The 15632-nt window shown below is 45.0% G+C and overlaps 1 protein-coding gene across 1 annotated transcript; it reads left to right on the top strand.

Moving 5' to 3' along the window:
- The first annotated feature begins 1086 nt into the window (after positions 1-1086).
- On the top strand, positions 1087-9064 carry LOC109881640 (zinc finger protein 883-like). Its single transcript, XM_031820302.1, has 2 exons — positions 1087-1699; positions 7090-9064. The coding sequence occupies exons 1-2, from the start codon at positions 1354-1356 to the stop codon at positions 8340-8342; spliced, it is 1599 nt and encodes a 532-aa protein (XP_031676162.1). The 5' UTR covers positions 1087-1353; the 3' UTR covers positions 8343-9064.
- Positions 9065-15632: the final 6568 nt, after the last annotated feature.

Here is a 15632-nt window from a genome sequence, read left to right as displayed (position 1 = left end):
CAACCATTTGTTTGGTTTTGTTTGCCTGTGAGCCAATGCCACGGATTTTAGAAAATGTAGTCAAGATATTACGTGTCTAGTAGATCTGTGTAGGTTGATGTGTATGATACTGGATGTGATTTAGTGAGAGTGTGTACGATGTCTGGATTAGAGTAAGACTATAATGTGTGATGTCTGAAATAAAGAATAACCCAGCCAGTTTGCATGGTTGAGTGTCATGGTTGAGTGTCTGTGTGTGTGTATAACATGGAGTATAGCCTTAATATTCAGGATGCTACTGGGGAATCATCCACAAGCTACTTGGGAATCCTCCACAAGCTACTGGGGATTCCACCACAAGCTACTGCGGAATTATCCACAAGCTACTGGGGAATCCTCCACAAACTACTGGGGAATTATCCACAAGCTACTGGGGAATTATCCACAAGCTACTGGGGAATCCTCCACAAGCTACTGGGGAATCATACACAAGCTACTGGGGAATCATCCACAAGCTACTGGGGAATTATCCACAAGCTACTGGGGAATTATCCACCAGCTACTGGGGAATCCTCCACAAGCTACTGGGGAATCATCCACAAGCTACTGCGGAATTGTCCACAAGCTACTGGGGAATTATCCACAAGCTACTGGGGAATTATCCACCAGCTACTGGGGAATCCTCCACCAGCTACTGGGGAATCCTCCACAAGCTACTGGGGAATCATCCACAAGCCACTGGGGAATCCTCCACAAGCTACTGGGGAATCATCCACAAGCTACTGGGGAATTATCCACAAGCCAAGAGTGGCAAAGGGTGGCTACTTTGAAAAATCTCAAATATAAAATATATTTTGATTTAACACTTGGTTTAACACTTGTTTTGGTTACTACATGATCCCATATGTGTTATTTCATAATTTTGATGTCTTCACTATTAAATAAATAAAGAAAACCCTGGAATGAGTCGGTGTATCCAAACTTTTGTATCCAAATCTAATTAAGTGTCTCAAAATAAAATTAATATAAAATCCCTTGACTGTTACCCTCCCAGCCAGCAGGTGGCGACGTGCCTGTTTCAGGGCAATGCTGCCGGTGTGACGTATAATCTAATGGACGGGACGCTTCTTCAAACAACGCCAGCGAGTTATTCACCTCGGTAGCTTTCTAGCCAACATAGCAGATCTTTAAAAGCTTTCGTTGTATATTAGCGACTGTGTTTTAAACACACTTGTCGTATCTACTAGCTAGTTACACCATTTCATTAAATATCTACGTTGTTTTTAGTCAGCTAGCTAGCTGGGTAAATTAGCAGTAGTGCTAGTCTTGTCACTAACTAACTAACTAGCTAGCTGACTAGCTAACATCCCAACCATGAGCTCACGAAACGACTCCCCCACTTCTAAAGAGGAGGTCTGCTGGACGGAGAAAGACACTCTGGGGCTGAACATTGTCGTGAAAGAGGAGAAGGAAGAAGAGGATGTCACCGTAAAACAAGAAACAGAGGTTGAGGCTGTTACAGTGAAAGAAGATGAAGACGCGTTCAGAGTGAAAGAGGAGGAGGATGTTACAGTAAAAGAGGAGGAAGAGAAAGAGGGGGAGGAGGGGGAGATGACTGCCACAGTGAAAGAAGAGGAAGACGTTTTTGGAATGAAGGAATTGGGGGAGATTACTGTCACATTGGAAGAAGAAGAGGAGACAGGAGATCTGATTAACAACAGTGAGTAATATCTTTGTGAAAGCTACAAATAGACGGGGCGGCCAATAAAACGTTAATCAATCAAATCAAATGTATTTATAATACCCTTCTTACATCAGCTGATATCTCAAAGTGCTGTACAGAAACCCAGCCTAAAACCCCAAACAGCAAGCAATGCAGGTGTAGAAGCATGGTGGCGAGGAAAATCTCCCTAGAAAGGCCAGAACATAGGAAGAAACCTAGAGAGGAACCAGGCTATGAGGGGTGGCCAGTCCTCTTCTGGCTGTACTGGGTAGAGAGGTACCAGGCTATGGGGGGGTGGCCAGTCCTCTTCTGGCTGTGCCGGGTGGAGATTATAACAGAACATGGCCAAGATGTTCAAATGTTCATAAATGACCAGCAGGGTCAAATAATAATAATCACAGTGGTTGTAGAGGGTGCAACAGGTCAGCACCTCAGGAGTAAATGTCAGTTGGCTTTTCATAGCCTATCATTCAGAGTATCTCTACCGCTACTGCTGTCACTAGAGAGTTGAAAACAGCAGTTCTGGGACCTGTAGCACGTCCGGTGAACAGGTCAGGGTTCCATAGCCGCAGGCAGAACAGTTCGATCTGGAGCAGCAGCACTGCCAGGTGGACTGGGGACAGCAAGGAGTCATTAGGCCATGTAGTCCTGAGGCATGGTCCTAGGGCTCTGGTCCTCGGAAAGAGGGAAAGAAAGAGAGAGAGAATTAGAGAGAGCATACTTAAATTCACACAGGACACCGGATAAGACAGGAGAAATACTCCAGATATAACAGACTGACCCCAGCCCCCCGACACATAAACTACTGCAGCATAAATACTGGAGGCTGAGACAGGAGGGGTCGGGAGACACTGTGGCCCGTCTGACAATACCCCCAGACAGGGCCATACAGGCAGGATATAACCCCACCCACTTTGCCAAAGCACAGCCCCCACACCACTAGAGGGATATCTTCAACCACCAATTTACCATCCTGAGACAAGGCCAAGTATAGCCCAAAAAGATTTCCGCCACGGCACAACCCAAGGGGGGGCAGGGTAGCCTAGTGGTTAGAGCGTTGGACAAGTAACCGGAAGGTTGCGAGTTCAAATCCCCGAACTGACAAGGTACAAATCTGTTGTTCTGCCCCTGATCAGGCAGTTAACCCACTGTTCCTAGGCCGTCATTGAAAATAAGAATTTGTTCTTAACTGACTTGCCTAGTTAAATAAAGGTTTAAAAAAAAGAACCACCCTGTAGCCAACCCGGACAGGAAGACCACGTCAGTGCCTCAACCCACTCAAGTGACACCCCTCCTAGGAACGGCATGGAAGAGCACCACTTAGCCAGTGACTCAGCCCCTGTAATAGGGTTAGAGGCAGAGAATCCCAGTGGAGAGAGAGGGGAACCGGCCAGGCAGAGACAGCAAGGTCGGTTCGTTGCTCCAGAGCCTTTCCGTTCACACTCCTGGGCCAGACTATACTCAATCATATGACCCACTGAAGAGATGAGTCTTCAGTAAAGACTTAAAGGTTGAGACCGAGTTTGCGTCTCTGACATGGGTAGGCAGACCGTTCCATAAAAATGGAGCTCTGTAGGAGAAAGCCCTGCCTCCAGCTGTTTGCGTAGACATTCTAGGGACAGTAAGGGGGCCTGCATCTTGTGACCGTAGCGTACGTGTAGGTATGTACAGCTGGACCAAATCGGAAAGATAGGTAGGAGCAAGCCCATGTAATGCTTTGTAGGTTAGCAGTAAAACCTTGAAATCAGCCCTTGCCTTAACAGGAAGCCAGTGTAGAGAGGCTAGCACTGGAGTAATATGATCAAATGTTCTAGTCCAGATTCTAGCAACCGTGTTTAGCACTAACTGAGGTTCATTTAGTGCTTTATACTATCATGGAACGCTATGGAATGCTATGGAACACTATAGAACACTATAGAACACTATAGAACACTATGGAACACTATGGAATGCTATGGAACCCTATATTTATTTATTTTACCTTTATTTAACCAGGTAGGCAAGTTGAGAACAAGTTCTCATTTACAATTGCGACCTGGCCAAGATAAAGCAAAGCAGTTCGACAGATACAATGACACAGAGTTACACATGGAGTAAAACAAACATACAGTCAATAATACAGTATTAACAAGTCTATATACAATGTGAGCAAATGTGGTGAGAAGGGAGGTAAAGGCAAAAAAGGCCATGCTGGCAAAGTAAATACAATATAGCAAGTAAAATACTGGAATGGTAGTTTTGCAATGGAAGAATGTGCAAATATAGAACACTATAGAACACTATAGAACACTATGGAACACTATAGAACACTATGGAACGCTATAGAACCCTATGGAACATTATAGACTATCATCTCTGGAAGATAAATATACATTATTAGATTTAATTGTGCTGAGACTCACTTAAAATGTTTGCCTGACAGAAACCATTGATTTCAAAGTTCAACAAACCATACAGCTCTATTGACAAGGACCACTTTTAGTCCCCAACTGACCCCTCGTGCCCCTGGGGGGGGGTCGTGCCCCACAGTTTGGGAACCACCCTGTAGCCTACTGACAACTTTACAAGCGTGATTCTTAAATCAGGGAGAGAGGTGTTTAATTAGACAAGAATGGATGCACTTTTTTAATGATCGATAAGGACACTACAGTTAAACGTTTCACATTGGATTTGTTAACTACAAAAAGGTGGGAGGCGTTTTTTAAATTATGTTGCTGCTCTGCACAAACAAGCTGGTTAGCTAGCTAGCTTGGGCCCAACGTTAAGCCACCAGACATTCAAAGCTGCTCCTCCTAGGTTTAATTCTGTGGGCCTAATTCAGATGGTGACTGGCAGCTCACTGGTCTGTCCGTAGTGACTGGCAGCTCACTGGTCTGTCCATAGTGACTGGCAGCTCACTGGTCTCTCCGTAGTGACTGGCAGCTCACTGGTCTGTCCGTAGTGACTGGCAGCTCACTGGTCTGTCCATGGTGACTGGCAGCTCACTGGTCTGTCCGTAGTGACTGGCAGCTCACTGGTCTGTCCATAGTGACTGGCAGCTCACTGGTCTGTCCGTGGTGACTGGTCTGTCCATAGTGACTGGCAGCTCACTGGTCTGTCCGTAGTGACTGGCAGCTCACTGGTCTGTCCGTAGTGACTGGCAGCTCACTGGTCTGTCCGTGGTGACTGGTCTGTCCATAGTGACTGGCAGCTCACTGGTCTGTCCGTAGTGACTGGCAGCTCACTGGTCTGTCCATAGTGACTGGCAGCTCACTGGTCTGTCCGTAGTGACTGGCAGCTCACTGGTCTGTCCGTAGTGACTGGCAGCTCACTGGTCTGTCCGTAGTGACTGGCAGCTCACTGGTCTGTCCGTGGTGACTGGCAGCTCACTGGTCTGTCCATAGTGACTGGTCTGTCCATAGTGACTGGTCTGTCCATAGTGACTGGCAGCTCACTGGTATGTCCATAGTGACTGGTCTGTCCATAGTGACTGGAAGCTCACTGGTATGTCCATAGTGACTGGTCTGTCCGTAGTGACTGTCAGCTCACTGGTCTGTCCATAGTGACTTGTCTGTCCGTAGTGACTGTCAGCTCACTGGTCTGTCCATAGTGACTATCAGCTCACTGGTCTGTCCATAGTGACTGGTCTGTCCATAGTGACTGGTCTGTCCATAGTGACTTGTCTGTCCGTAGTGACTGTCAGCTCACTGGTCTGTCCATAGTGACTGGCAGCTCACTGGTCTGTCCATGGTGACTGGTCTGTCCATAGTGACTTGTCTGTCCGTAGTGACTGTCAGCTCACTGGTCTGTCCATGGTGACTGGTCTGTCCATAGTGACTGGTTTGTCCATAGTGACTGGCAGCTCACTGGTCTGTCCATGGTGACTGTCAGCTCACTGGTCTGTCCATGGTGACTGTCAGCTCACTGGTCTGTCCATGGTGACTGGCAGCTCACTGGTCTGTCCATAGTGACTATCAGCTCACTGGTCTGTCCATGGTGACTGGCAGCTCACTGGTCTGTCCATGGTGACTGAGCTGATAGTCCATAGTGACTATCAGCTCACTGGTCTGTCCATGGTGACTAGCAGCTCACTGGTCTGTCTATAGTGACTGGCAGCTCACTGGTCTGTCCATCCATTTACTGTACTGAGCTATACTCTACTGTACTGAGCTATACTCTACTGTACTGAGCTATACTCTACTGTACTGAGCTATACTCTACTGTGCTGAGCTATACTCGGCTGTATTGTACTGAGCTATACTCGGCTGTATTGTACTGAGCTATACTCTACTGTACTGAGCTATACTCCACTGTGCTGAGCTATAATGTACTGTGCTGAGCTATACTCTACTGTACTTAGCTATACTCTACTGTACTGAGCTATACTCTACTGTACTGTACTGCACTATACTCTGCTATACTGTACTGTACTCTACTGTACTGTACTGAGCTATAATCTACTGTACTGTACTGAGCTATACTCTCCTCTACTGTGCTGAGCTATACTCTCCTCTACTGTGCTGAGCTATACTCTCATCTACTGTGCTGAGCTATGCTCATCAACTGATCTCCACTGTCCCACAGCCCCACAGCCCAGCCAGGAAATTCATCAACTAATCTCCACTGTCCCACAGCCCAGCCAGGCAATTTATAAACTAATCTCCACTGTCCCACAGCCCAGCCAGGCAATTTATAAACTAATCTCCACTGTCCCACTGCCCAGCCAGGCAATTTATAAACTAATCTCCACTGTCCCACAGCCCAGCCAGGCAATTTATAAACTAATCTCCACTGGAAAAAATAAACTCAACATTATTACCCCATGTTTCTAGTCCAGCGTTTGGTTTGTAACAGAAGGGACTTGTTCTAAACCTTGCTATCTGACCTCTGACCTCTGAATTTTGTATAGGTACAGACAATATGTATAGAACCTATTCTGGTTTATTATTCAATAGAAATGTATGAAAATATGTATTTATTCATATGTAATCTCCCTTTACCTGCTATAATGAAAAGATAGTGGCTAATTGTTGGTTTGTTACTAGAATGGTACATAAGGGGTTAAGGTGGGGTTAGAATGGTACATAAGGGGTTAAGATGGGGTTAGAATGGTACATAAGGGGTTAAGATGGGGCTAGAATGTTTGTTTCCAACATTTACTTGCTATAATGACAGCTAGTGGTTAATTGTTGGGTTGTTACTAGAATGGTACATAATGGGTTAACAGCCATTACCCGGGTAGTATTGTGAATAACTAGTGGCTATTAACCAATCGGCATTCATGTTCCAAGTGTACTGTTTTATAATGAAGGATCTAGTCTAGATTAAACCTTATAGGAAGACAGTTTTATCATGTGGAGGTTTCATCCAGGTCTCTCTGTTTTAACCAAATACTCTGTCTTTGGCAGGAGAGAGAGCAGTCTGTCACTCTGACAGCAGTAAGAGTCCTTCAGAGGAACCAGACCCGGAGACTCCCAAACCAGTGAGACGACTCGACTGCTCCAAGTGTAATAAGAGTTTTAAGTTGTCATTGAACCTAAAAAAGCATGAGAGGGTACACACAGGACACAAGCCTTTCCACTGCTCCCAGTGTGGAAAGAGATTTTCACGATCACAGAACCTAAAAAAACATAGTAGAATACACACAGGAGAAAAGCCTTACCACTGCTCCCACTGTGGAAAGAATTTTAGGTTGTTGGATAAGCTGAAGGAGCACGAGAGGACGCACACAGGGGAGAAACCCTACCATTGCTCCGTGTGTGGAAAAGGTTTTGCCCAGTTAGCTTACCAAAAAGAGCATGAAAGGAAACACACAGAAGAAAAGCCTTTCCAATGTTCCCAGTGTGGAAAGAGATTTTCCCGATCACAGAACCTAAAAATGCATCAGAGGACACACACAAGGGAGAAAACGTATCTCTGTTCCCAGTGTGGAAAGTGTTTTACTCATTTATGGAGCCTGAACAAACATAATAGAATGCACACAGGAGAAAAACCTTACCGCTGTTCCCATTGTGGACAGAGTTTTAGGTTGTTAGGTAACCTAAAAGAGCATGAAAGGAAACACACAGGAGAAAAGCCTTTCCAATGTTCCCATTGTGGAAAGAGATTTACACGAGCACAGCAGCTAAAATCACATGAGAGGACACACACAGGGGAGAAACCATACCACTGCTCCCAGTGTGAAAAAAGTTTTACGCAGTTAGCGAGCCTGAACACTCATAAGAGAATACACACAGGAGAAACGCCTTACCCCTGTGCCCTATGTGAAAAGAGATTTTCAAGACCACAGGAACTAAAATCACACGAGAGGACACACACAGGGGAGAAACCATACCACTGCTCCCAGTGTAAAAAGAGTTTTTCGCTGTTAGGGAGCCTGAACAAACATAATAGAATCCACACCGGAGAAAAGCCTTACCACTGTGCCCATTGCGGAAAGACATTTTCACGATCACAGGACCTAAAATCACATGAGAGGACACACACAGGAGAAAAGCCTTACCCCTGTCCCCATTGTGGAAAGAGATTTTCACGATCACAGGAACTAAAATCACATGAGAGGACACACACCGGGGAGAAACCTTATCATTGCGCCCTGTGTGGAAAGGATTTTTCCCATTTAGGGAGCCTGAACAAACATAAGAAGACAATGCACTCTTGAGTGAAGCCTTACCCATGTTCCCATTCCCAGGCTGTGTTCTGATGAGTCACAGTGTTCTGATGAGTCACTGTGTTCTGATGAGTCACTGTGTTCTGATGAGTCACAGTGTTCTGATGAGTCACTGTGTTCTGATGAGTCACCGTGTTCTGATGAGTCACTGTGTTCTGATGAGTCACAGTGTTCTGACTGATGTTTGACTGTTGTTTTATGCCACATTAAATCATATTGTTGATATTAAATCGTTCTCTAGAATAGACCTGTTTTAGTGTCTGAGACAGGATTATGTCTAAAATCAGATTATAATTTTAAAATGTTTTTTTGTTGTTTTGATTCTACACTTTGATAGATTGGATACATGTTAGAACCCTTAGATGTTATTAATGACATGATTTAGATATTTTAAAATGTAAATTGGATGAATATTGTGTGTATTTCTTGATTCTGACCTTGAAACCTCGAGAAACGTAGTTGTTTTTGGTTTCGATTGAGTTAATTTGTGTTCTAGTCTCCAAGCTAAAGATGTGATGATGTTGTTAACACGAAGAACATTCACGACCTCTTGAATGTTCCCATCAGTCCACTGTGTTAGAGAAAATACAGGTGCTGATTGTAAAACACATTTGATTAATGCAACATTTTTATCTGAATGAAAGGAACAATGAATATGTATTAATTCTGTTGGACATTCACTATAAAACAATAAAAAGTCAACAATAATAATAATAATAATAATAATAATAATAATAATGTCATATTATGTCAGTGTTGTTGTGTTGTGCAAATAGTTCTTATAATGTTGTATGTTTTACCCCCAACACCACTTTCCATCAGTTTGTATAGCAGACCCTCATGCCAAATTGAGTCGAAGGCTTTTTTTGAAATCAACAAAGCATGAGAAGACTTTGCCTTTGTTTTGGTTTGTTTGGTTGTCAATTAGGGTGTGCAGGGTGAATACATGGTCTGTTGTACGGTAATTTGGTAAAAAGCCAATTTGACATTTGCTCAGTACATTGTTTTCATTGAGAAAATGTACGAGTCTGCTGTTAATGATAATGCAGAGGATTTTCCCAAGGTTACTGTTGACACATATTCCACGGTAGGGAATTGGGGTCAAATTTGTCTCTCTCTCTCTACTGTGTCTCTCTCTCTCTCTACTGTGTCTCTCTCTCTCTACTGTGTCTCTCTCTCTCTCTCTCTACTGTGTCTCTCTCTCTCTACTGTGTCTCTCTCTCTCTACTGTGTCTCTCTCTCTCTCTACTGTGTCTCTCTCTCTACTGTGTCTCTCTCTCTCTACTGTGTCTCTCTCTCTCTACTGTGTCTCTCTCTCTCTACTGTGTCTCTCTCTCTCTCTACTGTGTCTCTCTCTCTCTCTACTGTGTCTCTCTCTCTCTCTACTGTGTCTCTCTCTCTCTACTGTGTCTCTCTCTCTCTCTACTGTGTCTCTCTCTCTCTACTGTGTCTCTCTCTCTCTACTGTGTCTCTCTCTCTCTACTGTGTCTCTCTCTCTCTACTGTGTCTCTCTCTCTCTACTGTGTCTCTCTCTCTCTACTGTGTCTCTCTCTCTCTACTGTGTCTCTCTCTCTCTACTGTGTCTCTCTCTCTACTGTGTCTCTCTCTCTACTGTGTCTCTCTCTCTCTACTGTGTCTCTCTCTCTCTACTGTGTCTCTCTCTCTCTACTGTGTCTCTCTCTCTCTCTACTGTGTCTCTCTCTCTCTCTACTGTGTCTCTCTCTCAATTTAATTTTAATTCATGTTAACATTACCAAAGCAGCTGAAATAGATCATTAGCAAAAGTGAAGTGAAATAAACAATAAGATATTAACAGTAAATATTACAATCACAGAAGTTCCAAAAGAATAAAGACATTACAAATGTCATATTATGTTTATATATACAGTGTTGAAACAATGTGCAAATAGTTAAAGTACAAAAGGGAGAATAAATAAACATACAGTTGAAGTCCGAAGTTTACAGACACTTAGGTTGAGGTCATTAAAACTAGTTTTTCATCCACTCCACACATTTCTTGTTAACAAACTATAGTTTTGGCAAGTCTGTTAGGACATCTACTTTGTGCATGACACAAGTTACAGACAGATTATTTCATTTGTAATTCACTGTTTCACAATTCCAGTGGGTCAGAAGTTTACATACACTAAGTTGATTGTGCCTTTAAACAGCTTGATACATTCCAGAAAATGATGTCATGGCTTTAGAAGCTTCTGTATTTACAGGCCTACCTTCAAACTCAGTGCTTCTTTGCTTGATATCATGGGAAAATCAAAAGAAATCAGCCAAGATCTCAGGAAAAACATTGTAGACCTCCACAAGTCTGGTTCATCCTTGGGAGCAATTTCCAAACACCTGAAGGTACCACGTTTATCTGTACAAACAATAGTACGCAAGTATAAACACCATGAGACCACACAGCCGTCATACTTCTCAGGAAGGAGACGCTTTCTGTCTCCTAGTGATGAATGTACTTTGGTGCGAAAAGTGCAAATCAATCCCAGAACAACAGCAAAAGACTTTATGAAGATGCTGGAGGAAACAGGTACAAAAGTATCTATATACACAGTAAAATGAGTCCTATAGCGACATAACCTGAAAGGCCGCTCAGCAAGGAAAAAGCCACTGCTCCAAAACCACCATAAAAGAGCCAGACTATGGTTTGCAACTGCACATGTGGACAAAGATCGTACTTTTTGGGGAAATGTCCTCTGGTCTGATGAAACAAAAATAGAACTGTTTGGCCATAATGCCCATCGTTATGTTTGGAGGGAAAAAAAGGGGGGGGGGTCTTGCAAGCCGGAGAACACCATCCCAACCGTGAAACACGGGGGTGGCAGCATCATGTTGCGGGGGTGCTTTGCTGCAGGAGGGTCTGGTGCACTTCACAACATAGATGACATCATGAGGATGGAAAAAGATATCAAGATATCAGTCAGGAAGTTAAAGCTTGGTAACAAATGGGTCTTCCAAATGGACAATGACCCCAAGTATACTTGGCTTAAGGACAACAAGGTCAAGGTATTGGAAATCAAATCACCATCAGCCACAGGCAGTGGCTCGGGTGGTTGTTGTCCTTGATGATCTTTATGGCCTTCCTGTGACATCGGGTGGTGTAGGTGTTCTGGAGGGCAGGTAGTTTGCCCCCGGTGATGCGTTGTGCAGACCTCACTACCCTCTGGAGAGCCTTACGGTTGTGGGCGGAGCAGTTGCCGTACCAGGCGGTGATACAGCCCGACAGGATGCTCTCGATTGTGCATCTGTAGAAGTGTGTGAGTGCTTTTGGTGACAAGCCGAATTTCTTCAGCCTCCTGAGGTTGAAGAGGCGCTGCTGCGCCTTCTTCACGATGCTGTCTGTGTGGGTGGATCAGTTCAGTTTGTCTGTGATGTGTACGCCGAGGAACTTAAAACTTACTACCCTCTCCACTACTGTTCCATCGATGTGGATAGGGGGTGTTCCCTCTGCTGTTTCCTGAAGTCCACAATCATCTCCTTAGTTTTGTTGACGTTGAGTGTGAGGTTATTTTCCTGGCACCACACTCCGAGGGCCCTCACCTCCTCCCTGTAGGCCGTCTCGTCGTTGTTGGTAATCAAGCCTACCACTGTTGTGTCGTCCGCAAACTTGATGATTGAGTTGGAGGCGTGCGTGGCCACGCAGTCGTGGGTGAACAGGGAGTACAGGAGAGGGCTCAGAGCGCACCCTTGTGGGGCACCAGTGTTGAGGATCAGCGGGGTGGAGATGTTGTGTGGCCATCACAAAGCCTTGACCTCAATCCTATAGAACATTTGTGGGGAGAACTGAAAATGTGTGTGCGAGCAAGGAGGCCTACAAACCTGACTCAGTTACACCAGCTCTGACAGGAGGAATGGGCCAAAATTCACCCAACTTATTGTGGGAAGCTTTTGGAAGGTTACCCTAAACGTTTGACCCAAGTTAAACAATTTAAAGGCAATGATACAAAATACTAATTGAGTGTATGTAAACTTCTGACCCACTGGGAAATAAATAATTCTCTCTACTATTATTTTGACATTTCACATTCTTAAAATAAAGTGGTCATCCTAACTGACCTAAGACAAAGAATATTTACTAGGATTAAATGTCAGGAATTGTGAGAAACTGAGTTTAAATGAATTTGGCTAAGGTGTATGTTAACTTCCGACTTCAACTGTCCATCTATGTACTTACAGAAATGAGCTCTTCTGAGTAGGTGAATGGATGGCTGGAAGGTAGACAACACAACGTGTCAGTCAGAACATCAGGAGAGCTCTTCTGAGTGGGTGAAAGGATGGATGGCTGGAAGGTAGACAACACAACGTGTCAGTCAGAACATCAGGAGAGCTCTTCTGAGTGGGTGAAAGGATGGATGGCTGGAAGGTGGACAACACAACGTGTCAGTCAGAACATCAGGAGAGCTCTTCTGAGTGGGTGAAAGGATGGATGGCTGGAAGGTAGACAACACAACGTGTCAGTCAGAACATCAGGAGAGCTCTTCTGAGTGGGTGAAAGGATGGATGGCTGGAAGGTAGACAACACAACGTGTCAGTCAGAACATCAGGAGAGCTCTTCTGAGTGGGTGAAAGGATGGATGGCTGGAAGGTAGACAACACAACGTGTCAGTCAGAACATCAGGAGAGCTCTTCTGAGTGGGTGAAAGGATGGGTGGCTGGAAGGTAGACAACACAATGTGTCAGTCAGAACATCAGGAGGGTTTTGACAGCCTTTGACCTTTTATTTAAATGAGTTTGCTTCTTTAGTTTGTTCCCAGTTTAGAACAGAACACACATTAACAATAAGTTGGCCTCCACACACCACATTGGTTAGTATTCTTTGTAGTAGACACATCTGTTGGGTTGGTTCTGTAACACCATGTAGGAGCAGTTTGGACCTACTCAGTACTGTTACACCGTGTAGGAGCAGTTTGGACCTACTCAGTACTGTTACACCGTGTAGGAGCAGTTTGGACCTACTCAGTACTGTTACACCGTGTAGGAGCAGTTTGGACCTACTCAGTACTGTTACACCGTGTAGGAACAGTTTGGACCTACTCAGTACTGTTACACCGTGTAGGAGCAGTTTGGACCTACTCAGTACTGTTACACCGTGTAGGAGCAGTTTGGACCTACTAAGTACTGTTACACCGTGTAGGAGCAGTTTGGACCTACTCAGTACTGTTACACCGTGAAGGAGCAGTTTGGACCTACTCAGTACTGTTACACCGTGTAGGAGCAGTTTGGACCTACTCAGTACTGTTACACCGTGTAGGAGCAGTTTGGATCTACTCAGTACTGTTACACCGTGTAGGAGCAGGTTGGACCTACTCAGTACTGTTACACTGTGTAGGAGCAGTTTGGACCTACTCAGTACTGTTACACCGTGTAGGAGCAGTTTGGACCTACTCAGTACTGTTACACCGTGTAGGAGCAGTTTGGACCTACTCAGTACTGTTACACTGTGTAGGAGCAGTTTGGACCTACTCAGTACTGTTACACCGTGTAGGAGCAGTTTGGACCTACTCAGTACTGTTACACCGTGTAGGAGCAGTTTGGACCTACTCAGTACTGTTACACCGTGTAGGAGCAGTTTGGACCTACTCAGTACTGTTACACCGTGTAGGAGCAGTTTGGACCTACTCAGTACTGTTACACCGTGTAGGAGCAGTTTGGACCTACTCAGTACTGTTACACCGTGTAGGAGCAGTTTAGACCTACTCAGTACTGTTACACCGTGTAGGAGCAGTTTGGACCTACTCAGTACTGTTACACCGTGTAGGAGCAGTTTGGACCTCCTCAGTACTGTTACACCGTGTAGGAGCAGTTTGGACGTACTCAGTACTGTTACACCTTGTAGGAGCAGTTTGGACCTACTCAGTACTGTTACACCGTGTAGGAGCAGTTTGGACCTACTCAGTACTGTTACACCGTGTAGGAGCAGTTTGGACCTACTCAGTACTGTTACACCGTGTAGGAGCAGTTTGGACCTACTCAGTACTGTTACACCGTGTAGGAGCAGTTTGGACCTACTCAGTACTGTTACACCGTGTAGGAGCAGTTTGGACCTACTCAGTACTGTTACACCGTGTAGGAGCAGTTTGGACCTACTCAGTACTGTTACACCGTGTAGGAGCAGTTTGGACCTACTCAGTACTGTTACACCGTGTAGGAGCAGTTTGGACCTACTCAGTACTGTTACACCGTGTAGGAGCAGTTTGGACCTACTCAGTACTGTTACACCGTGTAGGAGCAGTTTGGACCTACTCAGTACTGTTACACCGTGTAGGAGCAGTTTGGACCTACTCAGTACTGTTACACCGTGTAGGAGCAGTTTGGACCTACTCAGTACTGTTACACCTTGTAGGAGCAGTTTGGACCTACTCAGTACTGTTACACCGTGTAGGAGCAGTTTGGACCTACTCAGTACTGTTACACCGTGTAGGAGCAGTTTGGACCTACTCAGTACTGTTACACCTTGTAGGAGCAGTTTGGACCTACTCAGCACTGTTACACCGTGTAGGAGCAGTTTGGACCTACTCAGTACTGTTACACCATGTAGGGGCAGTTTGGACCTACTCAGTACTGTTACACCGTGTAGGAGCAGTTTGGACCTACTCAGTACTGTTACACCGTGTAGGGGCAGTTTGGACCTACTCAGTACTGTTACACCGTGTAGGAGCAGTTTGGACCTACTCAGTACTGTTACACCGTGTAGGAGCAGTTTGGACCTACTCAGTACTGTTACACCGTGTAGGAGCAGTTTGGACCTACTCAGTACTGTTACACCCGTGTAGGAGCAGTTTGGACCTACTCAGTACTGTTACACCGTGTAGGAGCAGTTTGGACCTACTCAGTACTGTTACACCGTGTAGGAGCAGTTTGGACCTACTCAGTACTGTTACACCGTGTAGGAGCAGTTTGGACCTACTCAGTACTGTTACACCATGTAGGGGCAGTTTGGACCTACTCAGTACTGTTACACCGTGTAGGAGCAGTTTGGACCTACTCAGTACTGTTACACCGTGTAGGGGCAGTTTGGACCTACTCAGTACTGTTACACCGTGTAGGAGCAGTTTGGACCTACTCAGTACTGTTACACCGTGTAGGAGCAGTTTGGACCTACTCAGTACTGTTACACCGTGTAGGAGCAGTTTGGACCTACTCAGTACTGTTACACCCGTGTAGGAGCAGTTTGGACCTACTCAGTACTGTTACACCGTGTAGGAGCAGTTTGGACCTACTCAGTACTGTTACACCGTGTAGGAGCAGTTTGGACCTACTCAGTAC

The sequence above is a fragment of the Oncorhynchus kisutch genome, unplaced genomic scaffold (genome assembly GCF_002021735.2).
Source record: "Oncorhynchus kisutch isolate 150728-3 unplaced genomic scaffold, Okis_V2 scaffold3219, whole genome shotgun sequence".
Taxonomy (NCBI): Eukaryota; Metazoa; Chordata; class Actinopteri; order Salmoniformes; family Salmonidae; genus Oncorhynchus; species Oncorhynchus kisutch.
The sequence above is the reverse complement of the archived record's forward strand: the minus strand, read 5'-3'. Positions and strand labels throughout refer to the sequence as shown.